The following is a 27512-nucleotide window of genomic DNA, read 5'->3' on the forward strand; positions in this document are numbered from 1 at the left end:
AATGCGATAAATTCACCCTGAAGGAATTTCTGTTCCTGTTTAAATTCGAATTAAACACCATTCAAGCACCAATGCATAGTCTCACTTATAAGGAAAACTAAGCTCAAAAAATCAGCAGTGTGCAGAACAAAATATACTGTCACCATAGTTTAAACAAAAGCTACCCAGAGGAAAGTCATACGATACAAATCTGCTTGTATTAAGAGAGACCAGCTCTCAATTTCAGAAAATAATTTACATCCTATTTGTATTTGACAATCGACAGAAACTCTGTTTTCATGAAACATAAAATATCCTTGCTCCTTCAGTAGTTACATAAGGGTGAAAATTTGTTCTAGTCATACTTGAGTAAACAGAAAATCCAAACTATTATAAAAACATATCTTACCTTGTGTGGTGTCATCCAGACACCAACTTTACAACGATGCAGATGAAGTTTAGCAGTATGAGAGGAACTCTTAAGTACTGGGTTGCATAAATGAGACCTATTAGTTGCCCCTTAAATGATTTGGTCTTGCCCCCTGAGAATTCTGAGAAGCTCAACCCTCTATGTGCCAGGAAGCGGTCCTCATTTAATATTGCCAATGCATTTGCAAGAAGTAGACATCCCTCCAATAATGTCCACAAACCCATTTTCCTGTATGATGAAATAGTTATTATGCAAAACCATAATGGACTTCAATTTGAAGGCAATCTTCACCCTGGCCTTCATCCCTCTTGTATTTTATAAGAGAAGAGGATGGCAAAATATCTTCTCCGCATCCCTTTAACAGACATGACAGAAAGGACATGACAGAAAGGACATGAATCCTAACATTGTTTATTTTGACAACACATTCTTTACAGGTGATACAAGTGGATGATGTCAAAGTTGCAAAGTGCGCACATAAAAGCCCAAAGGCAACTTCAGCAATATAGCAGTATGAATACAGGTGCCAAGTTGTCACTCCACCCTCCATAAATCAGTTCAAATACATGCTGTAGACATGAGATGATAGGAATTGTGTACTCATCATGGTGTCGTGCAAATGCACTAGCTAAGCATGTTTCTCTATTGGATGCGGAAGAGTTCAGAAAAAAATTTGACCATTTAACCCGTAAAACACACAATAAACTCACATTTTAGCAAGAGTAACTTGTGTAGTTCTTGAATTTCCTAAACTTCATGTACTGAAAAATATCACATTCTCCCGGTGCCAGGACCAAACTCATTTCTGAATTAAACTAAACGGACCAATAGACCATTTGTTTTTCTCAAAGATGTGAGGAAAGAAGAAATCTGTCCATGTTCATAATCAGACTGCTCACCATTATACCTATCACGTAATTACTCCCTATCATTTGACATTGTATCAAAAAACAAATGTAACCCATTTTCTATCATTTCGTATATGATTGTGCTGCAAAAGCAAGCGTTCAGAAATCCAGTTTTAAATATGTACATTTTCCAAAAACCAAATAAATCCTTAGCGAAAATGGGTATCAATTTAGCATTCACAAAACCAGTTCTAAAGATGTGCATTTTCCAAAAATCAAATAGATCCCTAACGAAAATGGGCATCAACCTTCCATCCTTACCTTCTTTTTTTTTTTCTTAAATCCCAGCAATTCGATCGCCACAACACAAAAAGAATAACCCAATTGCGAGATACACAAATATGAGCGAAATGTGCACATCAAATCGAAAACCCGATGCGAATCATGGAAATCATGTAATAGTCTGAAAATCTCAAAATTTACGAAGCTACAAGATTAATAGATGAATCTGAAATTTATGGAATTAGTGACAGAATAGGAAATTTATTTGTTACTCACTTGATAACGGAAAAAGCTTTGAAGTCGCGGAGTATGGAGCAGAGGCTTCACCGAAACCAGAAAAGGGCAATAGAACGTGCCCTTTTTTTTTTTTTTTTTTTTTTTTGGTAAAACTAAGGCCGCGTTTGGTTACTGTTGTAAAATTAAAATGTGTTTTCTACTTCTGAGGAAACAACATGGATGGAAGCGGTATTTTGTCGGTTGAAGGTGTTTTTATTTTTTTCCATCCTAAAATTAAAATGTGTTTTCTATTAGACTATTACAGAGGAAAGAACGTGGGTGGAACTGTGGAAGCGATATTTTGTCGGTTGAAGGTTTTATTTTTTTTTAATAAATATAAAAATTATATTTTTATTTTTAAAACTATTTCATAATTAATGTGACCCTCTAAACTAATTCTTAATTAGATCAAGTCATTGTTATAAAAAAAATAAATTAAAAAAAAAAAAAAAAAAAAACCCAAAGTCTGGAGATAAAAATTATGATATATAATATCTCTTATATTAATGTGAAACTAATGTTATATACCACATTAATATCCGACAAGTATTCAATTATGCTATTTGACATTGCCACGCTAGTATAATGAAATACTTGTACAATATTGGTGACCCGGATAAGAACTTCTTCATTTCAATAAAATAGATAATATCAACTTAATAATTATAATTTAAAGTTAGTACATTAAAGATATACATGATATCACATTATTTAAATTTGTTAATAAACATGTTAATATTAACTTCATGTGCATAATTAGATGCTCCAATTTTAAATTAAAATTGAATGAAAAATAATAATTTTCTTGGTAGCGTTACTGATCTATATATTATATATATATGATCAAAAGGTTTGAAAAAGCTTGGAGAGGGAGAGAAAAATTATTTCGTCGGCTCAACTCAATCGTGGCTTGAGTTTTTGCTGTGTATAAATATAAATATAACTCTTGTGCACATATTACAAATAATCAGCAATTAAAAATAAAGATTACAATATTCCAAAATAAGGCAGGTTTCCACTCATATTCTCGATCAGCAGTAGTTGGCTGCAGATTTTCTGAATCAATCTTGCCATCTTGCCTTCCAGAAGAGGGAGTTGACCATTGCCACCATTTTTGCTCATCACCATATATATATATACATATCCTTAACAAAAAGTAAAAACCGAAATCACCATCAGAACATTCTAGGAAGGAAAATTCAGAAGAAAAAAATCTGGTAAATCATAAATGCGTATATATATATATGTACCTCTAGGCCCCAAAAAAATGGCATATATATATATATATACAGTGACTCATGAACTACAAATGAATCAATGGGTGTCTGCATAATATACAACAGCCAGAATCCGGATGATCAAGAGCCCAAAAATCTAGCTTCTCAAACGTGAGTTTCGGCTGTGTGTTGGGTCTACTTTCTGGTTCCTCTCTCTCTCTGCAATTTCGGACTTGTCACAAATGCAACCAGGAAAAGGATTTGCATAGAAACTCTCCTCTAGCTTATGGGAAACTCCTGGAAGCCTAGGATATGGCCCTCCAATCCTATTTTTATGTAAGCTCTTCACCTTTGATGAAAATGTTTCCCATGATATCACCCCCTTGTCCAATTTATCAATCAACATCACAAAATTTTGTCTGCAGTAACAATATAACTTCATTATTTCCATTAATAATGCTCCCCTTTCCAGCAAGCACATAGAATATATATATATATATATATATATATATATATTCAATTGAAATAGACAGTTTTTCCTAAATCAGTTTGGATATCCTCCAACCCATTTAAAATAATGTCAAGTGTCTATAAACATTTAAAACGTTATTCTACTTAGTAAACTATTATTAATGACCTTAAGAATTTAATATGAGTTTTAAATGTTTATAAACACTTGAAGGAAATTTTCAGACTAGCTTAAAGGAAATTTTTGTCCAATTGAAATTATACATACTTGTCAGGGCTGATGGTTTTCCGGAAACCTTCAAATCTCCGGTGACCCTGGACTGCCTTAGCCATATTTCCATCGTAGGTGTAGACAAAAACGTCACTTTCTAGAGCCACAATATAGTCCAAGGCAGCAAGCCGATTCTGGCAGTGTTTAAAAGGTTTTATCTCCTCCTCTGTAGCTAAATTGAAGTGGGAGAAAATCAACGGATACTTTTCTTTCAGTGGCTCAATCCCATTTTGACCATAAATCTCCCCGGCGACTATGTAAATTTTTGTGTCGGAAGGATACCCAATTGTCTCAAGGAACACGGCAACCTCTCTCGGTGTCATGGGGCATCCTCCTTGTAATCGCCGCTCCCCGCCGTCAATCTCTTTCACCTTCCAATGCGACACGCTGTACCTCAGTTTCTCGAGCTTCTCTGACTCGGCTTCTGTGAGATTGTGATCGCAGCCTGTGAAAGCAAGCATGTCCTCTTCATATCTGTACGTAACATATTCATATTAATTTCAAAGTTACTGAAATTGCATACATGCAATATTGAAAGACAATATTATTAATATTCCTTGGTGCCAATAATATCATAATATCTAATTTAATACCTTAAATGAAGTGCAATATATGGGTTACTACCATTCCTAAGCCTGTTGACCAACTTTTTTCCGAGAGCTTCGATTTCGGGCGTGAACCTGGTGTAGTATAAATTAAACGATTAAATTCATCATTTTTTATCAGTTTAAACTTTCGGGATACGTGATGATTTAATATAGTATTTTTATTAGTTTAAGTTATTGGGATAAGTTTTGACAGAACCTGAGAGCCTCATACATGGCACGGCAGCGGAGCATTTGGATCGAAGCGGCAAGACCATTGTTAACGAGGCGAGAATCGGTACGGGTAAATTTGAGCACCTTATGCTGCTTTAGTAATGAAACCATCTCCCCTCTATAGTAACTGGGCTGCATAAGAATATATAGGTACCCTCGTTTTTTTGAATTGATCAAAACCTCATGACTACTTTGTTAGAAGAAAGATTAATTTGAACCATATTTCTAGCTGTACTACCTTCGACCAAGAAACTGGGGCCTTGGTGGCGGCCTTCACTTTTGCAAACTGTCTTGGAAGAGACTCTACAACATCAATCTCATCTTTCAAAACTTCCTTGAAATTCTTCCAGTTGAAAATGTCTTTGAAGTCGCTGCAATTAAGGAAATTAATGAGGACTATTATTGTTATTATTATTATTTTTCACTTAACCCATTGGAAGCACTAGTATACACACCTTGGATCTGTCCAGAAAGAGCTATGATCTAAATAAGGAAAAACCAGAGTGGCATTCATAATCTTTGCCACGGCAACCATGTCACTTATCTGCATTTTGGTTAATACACAAGAAAACAAAGGGAGAGGATTATAAAACTATGAAATATACAAGACTGAGAATCTCCATTGAACCAGCCAAATGGCTTGTATTAGCTATATTAATTAGCTAATATATGTCATTTAAATAAAATAGAAAAGACTCAAAAGAGAATAGAAAAAACAGTAGCTAAAATAAAAATTTGTATTTATTTTTGGTAGATATTTTAGTTATTATTAATTAAAATGAAGAAGATAAGGCTACAAAAAGTTTTACATCACACTGATGAGCAGCCTACCCCAGTTTTCATTTGATTCAATCCCCCGTTTGAATGTACTATAATGTACCCGTTTGTGGCACCTCTACTCCCTGCAGGAAGAAATATTATATATACTTGCAAGTTACAAAAATTGCAACAAGAGTACGTTAAAAGTGTGTTTTTTAAAATTTGTGCACATTTTTAAGTGATAAACTGTAATTTTAAGGGCTAAATTGCAATATTATTAAAGGCTTGATTGGGTTTTTAAAACTAGAAATTCAATTAATAGACTCTAAATGAACTAATGCACAAGCTATCAAGTTGGATATGAAATTTGTTGGACACATACTTCTTTCTTTGGCCGAATGGTTGATGCATTTATAGTAGTCGCCACTATCTGGCTGCATCCAAATTTCAGGAATCTGACCCACAGAAATCAAACGAAAACAAGGGTTAAAATCTAAGGTAACTGTAAATTAAAAATAAAAACCTAATCAACATAATATCACAACAATCAAACCAAAATTAAGCAAAATCCCTGCATGAATGCAAGCTCAAAGATGAGATTGAATTAATCTAAGTAATTCAATAAACTAGTATTTGTGTAAATCTGTGTAGGGTTATGTCATTTCATGAGGTACAAATTAAGCTAGTTGAGAAGATAACTTTTTGGGGGAAACTTCACTTTGAATTCTGGAATTACCACTCATTTTGACATGCTCTCCCTCAAACTTCAAAACATCTCAATTTGAACCATTGAACTTTCGATTGCAGTCAATTTAAACAATTCAGTCAGATTTTAAACGTTAAAAGTTAGACAATGATGTTTATACCCTTGACTTTTTTATAAAATTTTAAATTTACCCTTAATTTCAAATTAAAAATTAAAAAATATATATTATTAAAAAAAAATCACAAGTTGACCAACGGTTGGGCCACCTTGTGACCTTTTTTTTTTTTTTTCAAAATTTGTTTTTTTTCAATTTTTTTCTTTTTAATAAAAAGAAAATTGAAGGGTAATTTTGTCTTTTTAAGGGTTTTAATGGCAAAAATTGACGGAAAGGTTCAAATTGACTGCAATTAAAAGTTCAAGAGTCCAAATTAAGAGGTTTTGAAGTTTGAAGGCATGTCAAAATAAGTAATAATTTAAGGGTCCAAAGTAAAGTTTCTCATAACTTTTTTTGACATATCATTGAGAAACACCAACATGAATATATCAAATTGTGCAGAAATATGTATACACCAAACAATGCTCGTTTTGTCAGAAATATATCTAATTATGCAGAAATATTGGTTTTGTCTTAGAAAAACGAAGACAAAACTAATATTCTCTTAGAGTTTGTAGGTTAATTTTATTAGCTAGGTATCAGAAAAAACACAACCTAGCTACTCACAAATCTTTGTTATTTATTTATTATCTATCTGAGTTTAAGTAGGAAATAATAGATATATATCGTTTATCATATCTTTATTTATGTTTATCTTTAGTATTGTAAGGCTATGTATAGCCTATGGATTAAGCAAAATTTAATTCCCTCAACTCTAGTAATTCTTTTAAGAACGAACAACCCTTATTTATCCCGTCACCTAACAAATTTGTCGCATTATTATGTTCGGTTCCTGATCATGCCATAAATAGAAAACAAGAAATCGAGCCAAAATCCCTTTGACGGGCATTAAACTGTCATTTAATGAGTAAATATATCTCTTCCTCCGCCTAAAATATCTTATCTTCAACTGGTGCAGCTAACTAGCATATCAGAATCCAGAATATATATATATATATATTAAGATAACTATATATAACAAAATTCAACTTTTTATAATTAAACTTAATTAATATAATAACGAGCTGACCGGGAACTTCTCCGGCGACAATATCCTCGTACTTGTAGCACCCACGTCCTCTTCCTCAATCACAACATCATAATTTGTAACGGCTGACACACCTTTAACCCTGGTTCGAAAACGATTCTCCCCCACATTCAAATCATGAAATGTACTTAGCAAGGCAAACTTTGCAAGCAGGGAAAGAAAACACAGAAGCATCAAAACCCCATAAAGCCGACGGCTCGGCCTCAAGAGCTCTGGAAAAGGCCGAACTTTCCGACGAAAAAACACATTGTTTTTCATCTCGGATTGGCAAGGATGTTGCCCTTCTGTGCTCTCAAACACCCGCCTTCTCGTCATGAACCGAAACAACCCCGGGGATGAACCGGTATATGTGTTTTCTTTAGCCCTTGACATGGAGAAAGAAAGATAACCCCCTCCCCCCTAAAAAAAAAAAAAAAAAAAAAAAAATTACGAAAGCAAGTTAGAGAAGAAATGAAGAGAGAGACATGGTGGAAGGAAATGGGCAAAGGCTTTCTTTCTCTCTGTCGTATTTTTTTCAACACTTGGTTGTGATTTCAATGGTCATTGGGAAATTATGGGAGCGGAATATAAGGCGAATGAGACTCAAAAGTCTCTCATTTAATTTTCTCCTTCGTTGGCCATGATATGGAAGAGTTCCACGTAAATTCAAACCCCATCCCCCCATTCAACCAACCACAAACACCTTTTTTTGCCAAGGATATATATATGTTTCACGTAATTGGAACAAAGTCGTTGAAATCGGACCAGAGTAGAATTTGACTCATCGAAATTGAAATATATCAATTTTGTGTCCTATTATAGAATGTATGTTTCGGCTCTATCGGGTCCAATTTTAATTGAAATTTGCTAGCAAATCTATATCATGAACCTAATTTTAGATTAATCTATTTGTTACCAAGTAATCTCATTCATCCTAGTCCCTATTATTTAACCGTCTCTCCCAAAAAGAAAAGATAAAAAAGGCTTAACCGACCTAACACGTACAAAGTAATGACCTCCTCATTGCCTGCCATGCAATGTGACTCTGGGCCTGAAGGAGACCAAAATGTAGTGGGCCTTGTTAGTTTGGCCCACAAACAATGCAAGCCCTCGTCAACTTTATCTCAAGGACGTAAAAGGCTTCAAGTAGATTATTTCCGTCTCTCTTATAAATACCCAACTCTCATACATTGGCCAATTAGGGTTTTAGGTTCTTACACTACTTGGCCTCTCTCGGTTCTGCTTTCTGAAGCGAGCGCCTCCAAAGCAAAGAAAATGGTGAAGGGACGCCAGGGGGAGCGAATCAGGTTTTGGATCCTTGTTTTCCGTTCAGATTTTCCTCTCTCAGAACCCTATCTTTCCTTTTGCCTATTTTTCACTCTACGGCAATGGATTTTTAGCGCTTAATTTTTTGCCTTAATCTTGTATTTGTCCGCAGGCTCTATATCAGAGGAACAATCCTCGGGTACAAGAGGTAATAGGATCATTTTTTTGTGAATTATTTTTTTCGTTTTTGTGGGTTCTATTTGGATGCTGAGAAAAAACCGAGAGAAAGTGAGTGTTATTAAGATCTTAGCTGGATTTTGGTTTTCTGTGTTCCCAAATGGTAAAAAACTAGATGGTATTGTTGTATTGATGTGTTAGGTAGATGGTAGTTACTTTCTTTGTAATGTACTAGTTTGTTTTATTCGGTGTCTATTAGATGTTTAGATTCTGAAAAAATCTAGAGAACGAAAAATGAGGGGTTTTTTTTTTTTTTTTTTTTTTTTTTTTTTCTCTGGGTTGAGGTGTTTGTTTTGCTTCCCGAGTCCCAAATAGTGAAACTGAAGGATTTAGGTCGTTATTATAGTTTGCGATTTCCACATACACGTTTCTCGGTTGGTAAATTAGGGGCGGAGATTTTTCCTAGTGATTTGTGTAGTGTTTAAATCTTTGGTGGGATGATGGTTCAGGTCCAAGTCCAATCAATACCCAAACACCTCCCTAATCCAGATTGAGGGAGTGAACACAAAGGAGGAGGTTGCGTGGTACGCTGGCAAGCGCATGGCTTATATCTACAAGGCCAAGGTGAAGAATAATGGTACTCACTATCGCTGCATTTGGGGAAAGGTGATTAGGCCCCATGGTAACAGTGGTATTGTTCGTGCTAAGTTCAAGTCGAATCTTCCACCAAAATCCATGGTATGCAAAGAAGCTATTGCTTTGATATTTATCAAATGGGTCTTAATAAAGAGTTTTCTGAGTTAATCGTGCCTTTGTTTTTTTTTGCAGGGAGCTAGAGTTAGGGTTTTCATGTACCCCAGCAACATCTGAGGTGCTTATGGCTCCCTTTTTTACCTCTTGTCATTTGTCCTTTAAATTTTAATTTTTATTACGACTTTGCTTGAGATTGTGGCTGAATATATCACTTAGCAATGTTTTGATATTGAATGGTAACTATTTCGTTTTCTTGTGTTTATTTTTCAAATCTGTGTTCAAAATTAGCATTAGGAGCAGCTACGCCATGAGCTCCATGGGCACACAAATGTAGATTTATATTGATGTAAACATTTCACTGATTTTAGTACCTTATCAGCTGTTCAATGGATTCTAACCTTTTCGACTTTTCTGTCTTTAGATGATGTGTTTATTTTCTTTGTGGTTTCTTAGGATCTTTTAGAATTTTACCGGTGATCGTACTTTTTTTGTTTCTCTGGAGTTTGTTGTTGTACTCCATATCCTTTTATTTTGTTTGCATTTACTTATCTGTTGGAGTGAAGAATAACCATATGTATAAATCTATTGTCTCTCTTGAATTTTAACTGTTTGGTAACAATTGTTTTGGGAGAATCAGAGATCTTGGTATTATTTGCTGATCTGTTTGACTTAAGAATAAACTTATGTGAACTAAACTGAAGAATAACCATATGTATACACACTTTTTCTCTATCTACCCAGTGATTCACTACTGTTTGAAGCCACATTTGGACTAATTTGGGATGTTCGTGTGATAATCTGTTTTAACTGTTTGGTAACAATTGTTTTGAGAGAATCAGAGATCTTGGTATTATTTGCTGATCTGTTTGACTTAAGAATAAACTTACGTGAAATAAACTGAATAATAACCATATGTATACACTCTTTTTCTCTATCTACCCAGTGATTCACTACTGTTTGAAGCCACATTTGGACTAATTCGAGATGTTTGTGTGATAATCTGTTTTAATTACTGAATGCTGGTTTGTTTTATAGTTTTGAATCGTTTTTCTGGTCCTTAATTGCACCTCTTTTTTCCCTGCAGCTCTCAGGTTGTGTAGATGCTGGATTGAGTTGGGGAACATGTGATAGTACTTTTTATGCCAAATTGAGTTACGAAGTTACTTATTTTTATGAGTTATCATGTGTTTTCTCTATTTAGGTTGTTGGATGGAACATTGTTTGACTCTTTACTAATTTCATTTAGAAGTTTCCACCTGTTTGTTTCTTGATTTGAGTTTTGGATTATCATCATTTATATAAATGGATGTTGAGCAATAGTTGTAGGTATTTATGATAATGCTAGATTTTATTTTTGGCAAAATCTTCCCCCCATCATGATGTGATAGTTTGTTTCATATTATGATACTTCATAAGAATATGGTTAGGGAGAAATTATGATGAACGGCTTTTTCTGTTTAATATACGTAATTATAGTCTCCATTCAAGCTGTTGTGTTATTTTGGGGGGAGGGTTGGGGCTGATTTTCAGTTGCTAGTCTCAAATTTCTTGCAGCAGTTAACGAAGGCTCCCCAAGTGATGTTTTTTGACATGGCAAATGCCACTTTTAGTGAAGTTGAGGGATTTCCGGTTTGATGGGTCATTGTAATTGATGAATGAAACTGTTTGTGGAGGATTTAAGATAGAGAAGTGACTTAATAACAAATCGCATATTTCATATTTTAAGACTAGGTTTATATCCCTGGAGGTAAACGTAACACTGAGTCTTCCTGGTTCCATGGCTTCCTGCTTAAAAAGGCATCGTCCTCAGATCCGAGAACTATGTGAATATACTCTTCTTGAAGATTTTAAAAAATAAGCTTAAAAGGCTGAAGAAGTTATGTACGGGGCAGGGCGAAGACTAAGAAAAGTGACGTGAGTGCCTTACCCTTGAGTGTCGACCCTCGTGACTCGCTCTAGTGCCATTCGCGTGCATACAATCTATGTGCGTTTTTTAACTTGTTTATCATTCGTTTGAGTTTGAACTCCTTGGACTCGTTAGATTTAGGATGAATCTGTGGATGTAAAAGAAGCTACTTTTAAGGTTACTTTAAGATGAAAGTGTAATGTGGAACAGTGGAAGTTGAATCCGTGGGTCTTGTAAAAAGTCAACAAAACTCTAGTTCATAGTTCATATGTGGATTTCAAAATCATATCACCATATAACATTTCATAAGAAACACGAGTTCAGCTACAGTTTCTTATGTGGTGCATAAAATTTCAAAAGAAACCTCTTTTGTTGAACTACGCAATGATGTCTATATTGGGTATCAAATTGGGCCTTTTTTTTTTAATGTATACAATAGACAGTAGCAAACTGGGGTGGGGCCTTCTTCCACTGGACGGAATAATAACAATCCAATTCTCTCCGAAAAGCATATGCCCGTGGGGGAGCTAACAAATGGGAACCATCAGCGGTGCCACGTAGGCACTAGACTGCCAAAAAAACACTCGATTCTAAGTTCCTTCACGCAGACGAACTCTTGCACTCGCCGGACCCACGCTGAACCTGAACAAGTTTCTTGGCCTGGTTCACTCCGACTTTCCCTCCTCTCTCGCGCCCCCGCACAGACTCCAGGGTTTCCCCCCATCTCCAATGGCACAGATCGCACTGACCGCCTCGGCAACACTCGTATCCTTCAAAGGTACGCTCGCTTTCTGTCTTAGAATAACCTACCCAACACTTGAGAAGTGGGAAAGATTTATCGATACCTTTGATCGGAGAATTTCAGGCGGATCAAAACAGGGGGCGACGCTATTCTCCGATTCTCTGAGAGTATCGGGTGCGGCTGCCAATTTATCGTTATCTCCGAGTAGAGGGTTTGGATTTGTTTCTTCGGACCGAATAAGAAGGGGAATCAAAGGTGTTGCCAAGGTATCAGACGGTCAAACTGATCCCTTATATTACACCTGGCCGGATAATAAGGTTCGACTTTAATTCCAATTTCTTTATGGATCCGGCTTGTGACTACAGCACCGTGCTGCTAAAACAACCAACGGTGGAGATTTAATCAAAAAAACTTAGAGGAGAAGGAATACGTACTGCTTCTAGTCTGTATTGGGTGCTTTTAGCAGAGACTTGCAGGGCTTTTGAAAAAAAAAATTGTTAAATTTCAACAGTTGGATTTTTTTTTTAAAAAAAATTCTATTTAATCCCAACCGTTGGTTGTTTTAATAAAGCCGGATCCTTTGTTTATTATAGCTTTTTTTTTTTCTCTATTTCTCTAGCCAAGAACTTTACTATATTTTTTATTATAATCTTTTATAAATTGTTATATCATAATAAATGTTAGGTAAATTGCTAGGTCTTGACATAATAAATTTATAGTACTATATATATATTTTTATTATAATCTTTTATAAATTTATAGAAATACACGTTTTAGTGAATGTAGTGACATGTGGTAGTAAATATAACGTACAATTCTCTTCTTAAATCCATCTCTTTGAATTTCGATATAGCGGGTCTTTTAAGGTAGTCTTGTCATCAAAGGAAAGGAGCTAGCGATACACGTGAATATTAAAATCTTAAATTCTTTGATAAAACGAGGGAGGCATGGGTTCTTCGGCTTTTGGGCCCAAGCCCAGAGCGTCTGTTCCACAAAATGTGGACCTTTTATTGTGAAAGCAAACTATACTATTCCAGCACAATGCCGCGTTAACGAAGCATGAGTTTTGCCTAACATGCTAGCAGAATATGCTGCTGTTTGACAAAACGACGGAGTCTAACGCCGTCTTATCTTGACTTGACGTCCCCTGGCCGTTAATTCAATAATTCAGACCCGTCATAAATCAAAATAATCCGATTGACACTAAATTACGTTAATAATAATATAAAGAAAAAATTAATGGTTAGCCGACAACCCTTTGACCTTGAGCGAGTGATCCTACATTCCTGCCATTCATTCATAAAGTGGCTGCCCACCACCTTAAGGAATGGCTCCGCCATGCATTAACCTTTTTTTAAAAATAAAATTTTTTTAAAAAAAATTGTTTTTGTTTAAATTTTCATTTTGAATGATATGTCTGAATCATTAGAATTACAGGCTCACCCTCTTCTCTTTCCGCTAATAAAAATAAGGAAATTCATTACTTGTACAAGCAATTCGGACAATAAATACTAACAATTCGGCAACTCCCTCCTCTCTTCGGGTTCGTGAACTCCATCTACAATTCATACACCAAATTGTTAAAGATTTGAGTCGGGTTCATGCAGCTTATAGAGTACCGTTCCAAATCCGAAACAAGTAGTCATTTATGATTGTAGGAAGTGTAGCAGTTAAAGCACAGCTTTGTAATTAAAGCTGCAAATACTTTGGCTTACAATCTTGACCATTCATTTTCTAATACGAGATCTTATTTGAAAAAATTATAGACTGTAAGCCAAAAATCCAGGAAGGAATGGGAGTTGATCCGGCCTAGGGCTGCTTGTTTAATTAGTTTGAATAATATAAATAATTAAATATCACATTGACCAGATCCACACAATCCCATTGAAAAATTAGGCGGCATTTGGACCGGCCTCTGCCTATTACCTCTTCCAAGTTGTAAGTTTCTTAGCACTTTTGACCATTCTCCGTCCATTACGGTGCAAGTCACAGAATACGTCTTTGCTTCTTTTTTTCTTCTTCTTTCAATTCATAAAGTCAACGAGAACGTGCCGCGTATTGGGTTTTTACCTAAGGGTACATTTTCACAATTTATTATAATTCTATTTATTAAATTGACACTAATTAATTATTTTGATGTTTAGGAAAGGTAATCTCCTTAATTGAATTTTCATAAGGACAAAAATTTCTTCTAAACCGGTATAGAGGAAATATCCTTAAACCCATGTAAAATAGTGTCAGGTATTTATAAATATTTAAAAGACACATTAAATTCTTAACCTCATTAATAGCAGTTTACTAATTTAGACTGAATTTAATGTGTCTTTTAAATGTTTATTTTGCATAAGTTGGAGGATATTTTTTTCATACCAGTTTGAAAGAAATTTCTGTCCTTTTCAAAGGGAGAAAAAAAATAAAAAATAAAAATCCTCATGTGGAAATGGGACAAGAAATAGAATAGAAATTTGAGAGTGACTTGCTGATGTTTCAATTTCCAATTGATCACGCTCTTTATAATATGTCTTTTATAATCGTATTTGTGAATGGAAAGTATCCTCTTTTCGTAGAAGTTTTTGGTGCAGTCAATATATTGTAAGATTATTCATCAAATCGAGTCAATTTTGGGTCTCTCTCCATGGTAAGTCTTATTAATTCATTCCAACCCACTTTTGTTATTATTTAAATCTCATACTATTTATTAACCCGATACCCTTAAAATATTTTCCTTGATTAAATTAAAAATCTTTTTTTCAGGGAAGATGACAATTAAAGATGAAGAAAAGAAAAGAAAAAAAAATACAAAAGGAAAAAAGAAAGACTAGTAGCACCATAAAATAAATAGTCGGAGAAGAAGGTAGTAGCAATAAGTACAATAAACAAAGAGAGAAAGAGAAAAGGAAAGGAAAGGAAACGAAACAAACCCCCCTGTACGCGTTTACCTTCTCTGCTTTACAACTCTCTCTCTCTCTCTCTCTCTCTCTCTCTCTGGGTATTCTCTATTTGCAGATGCACATTCGTCGTCGGTGGTCCTCAAAACTCGACCCCAAATCCTTAAATTTAAGACAGACAGACATTTCTCTCTGTTTACCTTGCTCTCTCTCTCTCTCTCTCTCTCTCTGCGAGAAAGAAATGAAATGAAATGAAACTCAAGTTTTCGTCAGATCCATGGGAGCGTTGTGTATTAATCTGTCTCTGCATCTGAATTCACCAATGCCCAGATCTCTGTAACGCGCCTGAATATTTTGTGATTTATCGATTTGGGTCTTTGTTTGGTTGTTGAGAAAAATCTAATCTCCGAATCTCAGCCGTCGGATCGAGACCCACCTCCCGGAATGAAGGGCTCAAGCCGGTTTTTCACGATCGGCCTCGTCGCCTCCTGGTACTCCTCCAACATTGGGGTGCTCTTGCTCAACAAGTACCTGCTCAGCAACTACGGGTTCAAGTACCCGATCTTCCTCACCATGTGCCACATGACCGCTTGCTCGTTGCTCAGCTACGTGGCCATCGCGTGGATGAAGGTGGTTCCCATGCAGACCATTCGGTCTCGAGTCCAATTCTTCAAGATCTCGGCACTCAGTCTCGTTTTCTGTGTGTCGGTCGTGTTCGGCAACGTCTCGCTCCGCTTTTTGCCCGTCTCGTTCAACCAGGCTATTGGGGCTACGACGCCGTTTTTCACTGCTGTCTTTGCGTACCTTATGACCTTGAAGAGGGAGGCTTGGCTTACCTATGTGACGCTCATTCCTGTTGTCACGGGGGTCATCATCGCAAGCGGGGTAAGAGATTTTTTTTTTCTTTCTGTTTTGTGCCAATTGATTGATTTTATTTGGAATTGCTTTGAATTGTGGGTATGAGTTTTGGTTTTTCAATCGAATGTGAGCTGGTTTTATGTGCAATTGGATCAGATTTATTGGGAGTTGCTGCAAATTGTGGAGATGGGTTATGAGCTATTTTTTCTATTTTGTGCCCAAGTGATCGATTTTATCGGGAATTCTTTGAATTTTGGATGCGGGTTTTGGTTTTGTAATTGAATGTGAGCTACTTTTCAATTACAATTAGGCACTTTTATTGGTAGTTATTGCAAATTGTGGAGATAGGCGGGAGGGAAATGGCATAATATGGTTAAGTCCTCTGTGTTTGGCTGGAGGATTTTGGGAAAACTATATTTCAAGTCTTAAATTTTTCGTTCTACCCAGCTGATCCTAGTTTAACTATTAGGCTTTATGGTGACAATACGTAAGATTGAAATTTCGTTTGGCTGCATGAAATTGGATAGCTTTCTTTAATTCCAGCTACGGGTTATCTAGCGTACATGTAGTCTTTAAGATTTGTGCATACTCGTGTGATACTGTCAATTTGATTTAACCAAAAATATATATATACATATTTTTTTGGTGGATTTATATTAAGTTCTTTGAATCATTATTGGATTTGGGTTAGAGAGAGCCAGAGAGGCTTACTGCTTCTACTGTAAATTTAGTCTTTGATTTTCTGATTTGTTGACCCTTTTAACTGTTTGATTTATTCAAGTGATACCATTGGAATGAAATATATGTCCTCATTTTTGTTGTATTTCTTTTCATGTGGCCTTAGGGTGAACCAAGTTTCCATCTGTTTGGGTTCATAATGTGCATTGCAGCTACAGCTGCAAGGGCGCTCAAATCAGTTCTACAAGGGATTTTGCTCTCCTCTGAAGGGTAAGGAACTCTTATTTATTCATCTTATTGAAACTGAAGTTGATTTGCATAAGTTCTTTGTTCTGTATTTTTTACAACTAGAAATGGGTACTGAGAGGCTTGTGATATTATTCAAGGGAGAAGCTGAATTCTATGAACCTCCTTCTATACATGGCTCCAATAGCTGTGGTCTTTCTGCTACCTGCAACGCTTATAATGGAGGAAAATGTGGTTGGCATTACCCTGGCTCTTGCTAGAGATGATGTCAAGATCATCTGGTATTTACTATTCAATTCGTCGCTGGCATACTTTGTAAATCTGACCAATTTTTTGGTCACAAAACACACCAGTGCTCTCACTCTCCAGGTATGGCTCCTTGATCTAGACTAAGTTCCATCGCATGTTTAATGGTTGCTATTAATTATGAGTGTGTGCTTGTCTTTGAGCTCTAAGATATCAGTATTTTAATAAGCAGGACAGTTCAGGAGGAATGATCTTGGTAATAAATGAAGTGTGGAATTATAGAATTCTAAATATTAATTAGAAAGGGAGCAAAAGGTTAACATTTTTTTTAAAAAAAAAAAAAAATTGATTGTGACTGCACTATTTTATTGGTACATATAAACAGATAATCTGGTTTTTGTCAGTCGAAAATTGCAATAATTTCTCTCTAACAATTATTGGGCTCGGTCATGTTTCTCCGATTATGCCATAGATGGAGCTTTAGTAGTTCTTACCTAGATTTCTGTAAATGAAACAATAAAAGGAAGTTGATTGACTGCCTTGCTTGCATATGTTTGCATGTTATTCCGGATGGGCTATACCTTTAATTTCACTTCTTCTCCCAACAGGACATGTAGAGGGTGAGCATGTGGGTTCAAGACCCATTGAGCGCACACCTGACTTGCCAACGTAAAATTTATTTTGCATGTTATCTGCAGAAAAATAATTTTTTAGTGATACTTGGAGAGAGGAAGAATTAGGACTCTAAGATGTAAATGTAAACAGCCTAGAAATCTAGAATTGAGAATCCTGTTGCAGCCATAGAAAAGAGTATTTGGCGGAGCTCCTTAATCATAGATTCGTCTAGAGGTTATTGGTGGGAGAAGTATCATTAGGTTCTGGTGGATTTTATCCGTAGGACTCAAAAAAAAATGCCAAAAGTTGTTAGTGGTAGGTTATAAAGCTAGTCTGATTATTATGAGGGTTTATTCTATTTAATTTGGTCATTTCTATAGGTCTCAAGAAATGGCTTGGGGCTTGTTATGTATATGTATGCTGTATATATATATATATATATGAAATGCTTGCAAGTGGTTTGTGAATTTCTTCTGAGAAATAATTATTTTGCCAACGACAAACTTTAGCTGCCCCTTGCATGATATGCATGGAAATTGGGGGAAAATTTTCCAATACACGTTGTATTCTCTACTGCTAGACCATCTTCTGTTGCTGCTCTTGGTGGCAATGGAAGAAGTGAACATTAGAAGATAAGCTTTCAATCTTGCCGCCTGTCTATTTGTGTTTCAAAGGGTGGTCAATGCATGTATATGCAATGTTGCCTTATTTTTCCCTTTTATCTACATAGTTTTGGAAGTTGGAGCTTTGTAAAACAGAGTGCTTGGTTCTTTCAGGTACTAGGAAATGCAAAAGGAGCTGTGGCGGTGGTGGTTTCAATTTTAATTTTTAGAAATCCTGTATCGGTTACTGGAATGCTTGGTTACTCGCTGACAGTCCTTGGAGTTATACTCTACAGTGAAGCCAAGAAACGAAGCAAATGAGATCATTCTGGGAGAGCATTAAATATTTTGGTTTTTTCTAAAGGGAGGCAGCTTCAACTCAATGTGGAGGCAAGTTTGGAGCACATGCCAGCAGTTGTGGCGTGGGTTTTGCCCTCTAAATTCTATTTTTTGCCCGGAAGCCTCACAGATTGGCTTCCACTTGTATCAGCAACAAACCCAGGATTTAGCCAACAAGTAGAAAAGTTCAATAAGTGACCGGATATGCCTCTATTATTCCCAGCATGGGGTATTGGAGGAATGTCTTTCTATTTTTATTTTTTATTCTTTCAGGAAAGGATTGTAGAATTGGGTCTGTCTACACAATCAGTCTGTTATCAACATTTCTTATATTGATTAAATTAATGAAAAACACTCATTAATCTTACCATTCTGTGCTTATACATCATGGCGTCCAATGAATTAGTTGAGGATTATTTCTTCTTTTCTTACCATCATGTTTGACTCAAAAGTTGAATTCCTGATATTATGGGAAAATACTCCTCTTTTTTTCTTTTTCTTTTTTTAATCAAAGCAGGAGAGGGAGAAAAGGGGAAGGGAAAATACTCCATGTACTCGAGAAAGGAGTATACTCTTTTTCAGTGTTATTAAGCTCTCTAAGATTCAATGTTATTAAGCTCTCTAAGAGTATACCAAATCATTTGCGATGGCAACTTTTTCATTACATCAACAAACATTTTTCACCTTCTTCTCATCCTAGCCATTAACCTCGAATCAAATTAAATTCCCTCTAATAACAAAGGAAAATGGCAATGACATGCTGCAGATGCTGTATTATTGCATTACCTGTTGTTATCAAACTCAATGCCATTTTGATCCAAAAACAACATTACCTCGTACTTCCGTTCATGATAAACCCCATTTCTATTATAACTTCATATATGCATTACATCCCCAGAAATGCACCACTATGTTTGAAAACCATATAAAATTTCCACGAATGCATCAATCACTCCATTGCAATATGATAAATCTCGAGCAACTCAACTCACCCACTTGTTGGAGCAAATGGACCCATACATGGGAGCAAATGGACCCATATATGCTTTCTCTGGAATCCTGATCCGTCTTCTTTTGAGCTTTTTCAAATTTCAGTATCACCATGAAGTATTGCAGCAGCCTAAAAACACACAGCAAGTACAAATCCCAATATTTTTGCTTGCACCAATGGAAACCATTGATATCACATATATCAAGCGTCAAGTCAACAATATAAAGACAAACAATTATGTCAACTAATATTACAAAATTGCAAAGCCTATGACGTGATAAGACCTTATGGCTTGCTCAACTTTGCACGAGTACTAGGATACAGAAGCTGGTCTTTGGGTCTTTAACCCAAACAAATTCTCAAATAATTTAGGAGCCATAGGAAGAAGATCACAAGGCCGAGGAGCCATGAAATTGACAATCTTTCATGAACTTGATACCTGTAAAATCATAACGCAGGAGAAAAATATGATAAATATATTCAGATATGCATTAAGTTTACCAAAGTATGAAAATTTTTGCGGGGGAATGAACGATTAACTTACCTTATCTTGCGACTCTTTGATGCTCGTCGATCGACTATCTTTCTCTTCTTAGTTTGCAACCTTTTCAAAGCATAAAAGGCCGTTTCTGTGTAGTATTGAAGTGTCAAAATCAAGGAGTCAATCACATTGTCTAGCCAGTAATCGTCTTTTTTTTCTTTCTCTAACTATGGGACAACTATGCAACTGGTGTTCCCCATTTTTTATGATATAGAAGCAAAATATTCTTCCTTTACATTTTTTAATGTTCTTCTCTTTTGGATTTTTAAAAGAAAGAAAAAACATAAGAACTCAATGTCACAATTCAAATACTTAATCAAACTTATTAGGTATTTTTACACTAAAGAAACTCATAGACTGGGTCCCAATTGCAGAAAACATGGATATACAAATTAAAAGCTGCCAAAAAAAAAAAAATGATGTTGGGTCAATCGTCTCAAAGAATTCTTTCAGTAATTGCTGGTAAAATTCGGAGTCAACAAGAAGTTCAAGGTCACCATCAGCTTGTACTTCTTTATTAAAAAAAAAGGATTTAATAAACATCAAATTATGATGGAAAAAACATAATTCAATAATTTTACTCGGTCAACCTTCAAGAAAATGAACACCATATAATGAACTCAAGTATGTGCATAAAAGTAGATTACCTCTCCCCCAGCATTACCCTCCCCCTAAAGACCCTGCCATCAATATATACCAGGTATTAGAATATGCACAAATGTCAAAAAGGATAGCATATTATGAATACCTTGTCCAATTTAGTCCACGTGTTCATGTGAGTGTAAATATGCATTATCTCTTTAACAGTCAAATGAATAAAGAAGATAATCTTACACTCCCAAATATGCCTTCTGTTGACCATTCTACTTGGATCTCTCACATAAGCAGCAACTCGCTTGCTAATATTCTATGATTGGAAAAGGAGAATTTACTGAGCATGTTGTAGGTCTTATAGGGCATGTTGTCAGTCCAGTCACAGAGCCTAACCTGATTAAAAGCTTGCAACTTGCCTTTAATAGCAGCAGCACCAGTTGTCACCTGTGTCTTCCTCTGCCATTTATCTATTGATTTGTCTCTGAAGGAAACTATTCTATGAGATACAAACATGAGTAGTACTGTCAGTTAACTCAAATTTCCCATTAAGAAATAATTCGCACTAGAAGGTTTAATGCATGCAAAAGATGAAAGGTTTATATAACAAAACTGAAATGGAATAAAGCATGCGAGGGAAGTTGTCAAAGCATGAGCTGTGTATATATAAACACTGCTTTCAATGAAGTATATATGAGTACTTCATTACTAAGATTAAAATGGGGAAGTGGATTCAGTTTGTTTTTTTTTTTTGTTTTAAAGACACCAAAGTAATAATTTTGCTTTAACTGATAGACAATTTTGCTCCAGTACCAGGACTATCCTCCTGTAGATTTGAATTTCAATAATATATACACATCACAAATAAGATACATTCACCACAAACCTCCATAGCCTTAATAACATAGGATGGGATATTCAATACATACTATTTAAGAACAGAAAATAATTTAACAGGGGAAAAGTTGGCTAGTCTAGAAGATGACCATAGTACCTCATACGCATTTGAGAAGCCCCTGACCAATCTTCATCTCCTTCAACGTTTGAGTTCTTAGAAGCTTCTGAATGCTGGGATGAGTTTCCAGAATTACCTTGAGAGGAGAAATATATTAGGATAATCAAGCCAGCCATATCAATAACTTTTCATGCAAATATGTAGTTCTTTCTTGAACAGTAATCATGCACATAAATCGCACGTAAAACAGTAAAACTTATGAACCACAGAGAGAGAGAGAAAGAATGGGACACCGGCGTGAGTTTTTTTTTTTTTTTGCCTGAGCAAATGAGAGAATGAGATTGAGAAGATGAGTAGTGATTATTGGGATACGGGCGTGTATGAACAGTAAATATGCCGGTACGCCAAGTAATTTTTTTTTTTTATAAAAAAAAAATTGAAAACCATGATTTTTTTTGAAATCCGTGCACAAGACAAAATTGATCAGTAAATACACTCCTTCCCCCCAAAATCGTTTCAGATTCCACTCCCATCCCCAAATTTCCCCCCAAAAAAATTCTCCCTCCCCCTTCCCTCACTCCTGTGCGACGACCCTCCACCACCGCCGGCCTTCCCCACCATGCGATGACCAGCTCTACCACGCCTGAAACCCTCACCGACCCAGCCCATTGGCACTGCCGTTAAGCTCAACAGCGCAGACTTCGACATCGCCTTCATTTTGTGAGGGTTTCAGCGCTGTTGAGCAACAAATTCACATTGGCTTTCTAAGAAATTTTGGAAAATAAAAGGAAACCGAAATCTTGAACCTAAGATCTCTATTGACAAAGACCCATTAAAAGAAAAGCCTCCACTAAGTTCATCTAAATCCAACTATTTGGTTTCATGGTAAGATTCCATATTGTATATATTCACTTATAAAAAAATAATAATAAAGATTTCATAGATATTCACTATAATTGGGAGGTCGAGAATAGAGACAGGTTTGAATTTATAACCATTTTCTCTAAATACAATGACAAATTACCATTTATCAAAAAAAAAAAAATGTAAATTTTAATCGTTTAATCATTATTTTAAAATAAATAAACCAACACGATCATGATATGACTAACGGCGGTAGTTAAGTAGAATGCTCCATACAAAGAAAGTCCAAAACCATAAAAACGGGTTTAACATTCAAGATTTTTCCTTCCTCTACCAACAATAGAATTAATTCGCACATTTTCCTTTCTCACATTTTCTTGGCAACCAAACAAAACAAAATACAAAAAAAGGAAAGAGAGTGGATTTGTACTAGGGCTTTTGAACATGAAGGTAACGCTATCTCCACTGTCATCGGCCTTTATCGTGACCACGTCTTTATCGCCGGCACACTTGAGCATCTTGGCCATGTTGTTGAGGTTCATGACCATGGAGAGGTTGCGGTCGCAGCAGTAGTGCTCGAAGCCCTCAGATCAGAGGAGGATGGCCACTAGAGCCACGTGGCTCGAATCCATGGCCTAGAGCGAGAACCCCGCCACCGAGCAGTCGAAGTTGGCGTCGTTGACTAGGTCCTTGGTCGCTTCCAGAACCTTCTTCAGTAGGCTGCCTTGGACCAACCTTTAGCTCTAGCATTTTTTTCTTTAGTATTTGAATCTTTCAGATAAATTATGCTCTTGGTTTTCTGAGAGAGAGAGAGAGAGAGACCGTTGTTCTCGTTTTGCTCTCTTTGGCGTTCCCGCCAGAATCGAAATGAAACGACGATGCTTTGGGCTCTCTCTCTCACCTGTCCCTTCTTAAAATTGTCAAATGGTAAAGAAATGGCATTTGATTTTTCAAGGTAAATGCTTCACCAATTTTATTTTTATTTTTTTAAGTGAAGGTATCATCAGAGATTGATACAATATATAATAGAGAAAATTTTCAAGAATTCCCAAAGAGTTGCTTATTACCACACCCATGAGTAACATATTTTGCAACTTTTCATGGCAATCATTTAAAAAGTTTTGTTTTTTTTTTTTTAAATCCACTTAAAACACGTTATATCAACCAATATAAAATTGGTATTATAAATGAGTTTGAAGTATAGCATTACTCAATCCCAAAAAGAGCAAGATTAGAGAAAAAACATATATAATCAACTGACAAATCACAAATGTCTTAACGGGCAAAAATCAGGGTAGAGAGGTAAGCAGCAATAATGGACAACGTAAATGAACTTTTCTCACTCCATATCTTTGTAACAATCCAAAATAAAAAGCACAAGATGCTCATTATGTTCTGCAAATGACATCCTGCAAGCCGTTTTACCATATATCAAGCAAACACAACAGTAAGCCCAACACTGATGAATGAGCTCAAGAGAGCAGAGAAGAACCAAGTTTTGCCAGTTCTCCACCATTGCGATTAGGGATCAGAAAAAAAAAGCACACTTGGAAACCCCCAAAAAATTAAAAAAAAAACCATGTAATCAAACCATAATTAAGCATAGGGAGGGAGTTTAAGCCTCGGGAACAGATGCTGCTGCGCGTTTCATTGATGCAGACTTGATAAGATGGTTGTAGCTCCCTTTCTCCTTGAAAAGCTGAGCGAAATGGTGTTTGCAATACAAAATGCCCTCGAGGGCTGCATAATTAGATGGGGTTATTGGGCAACCGCCATGAGAGCACTTGAAACATGACTTATGATAGGCCTGGCTTTCCACTGTCACCTGCAAATTTTTGGTCAAAACAAACCCACGTTGTATTGTCAGACGTGTAAAATATGATCTGATCTAATCCAGATCAAGAATATTGTAAATAAGAAACATCAGATTACCCCAATCATGATTTAAAACAATTGCATTACATTATATGCATCTACCTGCATAACTTTATGCATGTACAGCAAAAATGTATTTGCTCACCACATGCTATGCAGAACAGACAGAAAATGCTCAGATACTTCAAGGTTTATTGATGAAACATTCCAAGAATGTTTCCTCTTTTAAAATTGTATTTTGCTATTATAGGCTTCTAAAACTAGGAACTTTGGGACAGGCTTCAATCATTGCCAAAGGAAAACTAACTTGACTGAGCTAAGCCCATCTCCAAATTAACTATACGCCTATCTTCTTAGTCTCAGACTTAGCCCAGCTTTGGTCCTATATGGCTTTAATCTGTTCTGTTTGTTCTTCCACTCAATATCTGGCAATCTGATCCCCTAAGCACCAACACAGTTTTGTTTTCTTAGTTCACTTAGCTTGACAAATTTGATAAAAGCTTACAGAAACTACCCAATACAACATTAGAACCAACAAATTCATATTCATACATTTGCGCATTGGAGATTCACTGCAATCATTAATCCTACTATAGCACATATAACATGGCAACAAAGAAACAAGCATGTTATACCCATCCGCTATATATGCGATACATATGCAGTCACTCATCTTCAAAACTAATCTCTATGCATAACTATTGCGGATGAACTCATTCACACCAACATCATGTGAGATCAACATACTCCCATATAGAAGATTATGATTAAAAATAGATGTGTATAAGACATGCACTCATCTATTAGAAATAACACTAAAAAGTGCAACCTCAAACCCATAACTACCAGGTTTGGAACATACTTTGATGTAGAACATCACAACAAATTGACTGTTGGGTATCTTATAATTTACCTTTTCCAGCGGATAAGCAGTTTTACCACAAGTAGCACATTTTTCTTGTGTCCCAGAAAACATGCTGGCAGCTTTGCTAGGTGACCTAGTCTGAAACCAACTCAAGCTTTTGAGAATCAGTGACAACACCAAGTAACACATTAGACTCCTTACGATAAATATTCTCCACACATAATCAAATTTTGAATACATGCAGTGCAGTAGGGAAAATTTACCATCTCTGGGGTTAACTTGTCAGCTGACTTTGCAGCTGTTGAAAATGAAATTCATGGCAAATTATTAAATAGGTAGAAAAGAAACTGCCAACAGAAATCAAATATAGAATTTAACCAGACAATGAAAAGACATACGTGACTGAAAATTCTTGTTGAAACTACCCGTCTCCTTGAAGAGCTGCTCAAAGTGAGGTTTACAGTACAGAACACCTTCCATTGAGGAATAGTTGCTGAGCTGAAAACATAAAAGTTACACACATCAATAACCTGCATAGAGTTCAATCCACAAACAAAGAAGTTGCTGATTTTTACTAAACAGAATCTGGGTTGACGCAAATAATTATTGCTATGTCACATTTTGAACCCATATAATAGTTATATGAATAGAATAAATAATTCTCTCAAAGTTGATTCATACTTGGCAGTTGATTTAACACTGATTCATATTGGCAGTTGATTTAACATTCTATTATTTTAAAACCCAAATAATTTCAGCGAAAATATAACAGAAGGCGACAAATATAATGGATTCCTCTTACTTCCTACCTACTTATGAAAATGAAGCATAATTACGACAATGCTATATCAACCAAAAAAAAAGAGCAAAAACTCTCCGGGCAAAGATGATAGATGTACCTTCAGCGTCCCTTTGCAATGGGAACACTTGAAGCAAGACTTGTGGTAAACAACCCCATCAGCAGAGAGCTGCTCTACCGGATAAACTGTCTTCTCGCAAACCTTGCATTTTTGTTGGGTGCCAGTGAAAGACATAGCTATTGCTTCGGATCTGACTCTTCTCTAAGTACTAATACTACCACCAATTCCAATGCGATAGATCGGTTTTCTAAAATAACTTCCTGCTTAGATTTGCCCTTCCAACAACAACCTTGTCTCCTCCAAGAACTTAAACAAAGAAACAGGATCAAGAATGCATGCAGATTGTATCCAATCATGAAAAATAACTCCTTCAATCTGTTTGGTTTCTGAGAAAATGCAGAAAACGTAGAAGAAAAAAAAACCCAAAATTTTGAAACTTTAATTGATTTATTCACATGGGTTTTTTTGTCCAGAAAGAATGAAATCTAAACTAAGCCATATACGTATACTGGACTCGGATCAAGTAAATTGTCCACACCCATTATGTGAAAAAACAGACTCAAAATTAAGTTTCTTTCAATTTTCCTGGGATTTCTCAATAACCCATCAGACCACTTATAGAAACACATAATTTAAAAGCCAACCCAGAGAAATGTGAACATAAATTCAAACACAAATAGATTGAGCGAGATCTGGTTCTTTAGCTGATTAAACGCACCAAAATTAAAATGGTCAGAGATGATTACCTCGAGAAAGAGAGAAATGGTGGATCTGAAAGCTTCACTGGGTTCCACTCGATCTCAAAACCTACGAGTGGCTGAAATGGATTGAATGCGAAGGGTCAGAGTGGTTTTACGCAGCGAAATGAAAACTATAGATAAAGTGGTACACCCACAGAGAGAGATAGAGAGAAAGAGAGAGATTATTACAATTAAAGATATGCAAAAATATCTTTGCTGGAACCACTTTGGCACCACTTTGTCTCGTTCAACGGCTCAAATACGCGGCTTTCTATCTGGGGAACTTTGTTGAGGGCGAAGACACGCTGACCTCTTTCTGCCATTGTGGGGGCAGACACAACTTTCTTTACTTTTAACTTTTACCTCGTAGAACATCGTTAATGCGGTTTCAAATTTCAATATAGTTTTACTCCAAATTTTATGGATTATTATTTATTTATTTATTTCCAATTCAGGCTATGATTGTTATATTGAAACGGTAATTTCTTAACAATATTAATTAGTATTATAAGAGATTGAATAAAGATTTTTATTTTATTTTATGAAAACAGAATAATGATAAAATAAATAAAAAAAATTAATTCTTTTAGGGTGGCCTTCTACTCTCACGAATAATAAAAGTTTTTTTTTTTTTTTTTTTTTAATCTTTGAAGGAAATGAGAGAATGAAAATATGGTAT

General features: G+C 35.8%; 4 protein-coding genes and 1 long non-coding RNA gene across 6 annotated transcripts; 1 reads left to right on the plus strand and 4 right to left on the minus strand.

Moving 5' to 3' along the window:
* Window positions 1-3189: 3189 nt before the first annotated feature.
* On the minus strand, window positions 3190-7571 carry LOC132188115 (O-fucosyltransferase 19-like). The gene is made up of 9 exons (XM_059602519.1): window positions 7239-7571; window positions 5731-5803; window positions 5421-5491; window positions 5045-5133; window positions 4828-4960; window positions 4576-4721; window positions 4365-4451; window positions 3769-4245; window positions 3190-3451 (listed from the first exon to the last, which is right to left on the minus strand). The coding sequence occupies exons 1-9, from the start codon at window positions 7569-7571 to the stop codon at window positions 3190-3192; spliced, it is 1671 nt and encodes a 556-aa protein (XP_059458502.1).
* An 836-nt stretch (window positions 7572-8407) lies between these two features.
* On the plus strand, window positions 8408-18918 carry LOC132188116 (probable sugar phosphate/phosphate translocator At3g11320). The gene is made up of 10 exons (XM_059602520.1): window positions 8408-8542; window positions 8674-8709; window positions 9188-9416; window positions 9507-9546; window positions 11933-12115; window positions 12203-12396; window positions 15385-15852; window positions 16670-16773; window positions 16890-17118; window positions 18387-18918. Exons 1-10 carry the CDS (start codon window positions 8511-8513, stop codon window positions 18531-18533), a joined length of 1662 nt encoding a protein of 553 aa, XP_059458503.1. The 5' UTR covers window positions 8408-8510; the 3' UTR covers window positions 18534-18918.
* Window positions 18919-19509: 591 nt separating this feature from the next.
* LOC132186840 (uncharacterized) lies at window positions 19510-20763 on the minus strand. The gene is made up of 3 exons (XR_009440776.1): window positions 20731-20763; window positions 20087-20171; window positions 19510-19981 (listed from the first exon to the last, which is right to left on the minus strand). It is a non-coding gene; the product is annotated as an uncharacterized LOC132186840 (long non-coding RNA).
* A 41-nt stretch (window positions 20764-20804) lies between these two features.
* On the minus strand, window positions 20805-21835 carry LOC132188117 (uncharacterized). Its single transcript, XM_059602521.1, has 3 exons — window positions 21669-21835; window positions 21071-21173; window positions 20805-20990 (listed from the first exon to the last, which is right to left on the minus strand). Exons 1-3 carry the CDS (start codon window positions 21803-21805, stop codon window positions 20805-20807), a joined length of 426 nt encoding a protein of 141 aa, XP_059458504.1. The 5' UTR covers window positions 21806-21835.
* Window positions 21836-23798: 1963 nt separating this feature from the next.
* On the minus strand, window positions 23799-27133 carry LOC132186839 (LIM domain-containing protein WLIM2b). 2 transcript variants are annotated; one of them, XM_059600934.1, is made up of 7 exons: window positions 27023-27133; window positions 26840-26910; window positions 26133-26399; window positions 25632-25731; window positions 25497-25531; window positions 25282-25371; window positions 23799-24318 (listed from the first exon to the last, which is right to left on the minus strand). In XM_059600934.1, exons 3-7 carry the CDS (start codon window positions 26265-26267, stop codon window positions 24109-24111), a joined length of 570 nt encoding a protein of 189 aa, XP_059456917.1. In that variant the 5' UTR covers window positions 26268-26399; window positions 26840-26910; window positions 27023-27133; the 3' UTR covers window positions 23799-24108. The 2 variants fall into 2 exon arrangements, with proteins under 2 accessions (XP_059456917.1, XP_059456916.1); XM_059600933.1 differs by lacking the exon at window positions 27023-27133 and having other exon boundaries at window positions 26840-27013.
* Window positions 27134-27512: the final 379 nt, after the last annotated feature.

Source organism: Corylus avellana, chromosome ca7, assembly GCF_901000735.1.
Source record: "Corylus avellana chromosome ca7, CavTom2PMs-1.0".
NCBI classification, from domain to species: Eukaryota; Viridiplantae; Streptophyta; class Magnoliopsida; order Fagales; family Betulaceae; genus Corylus; species Corylus avellana.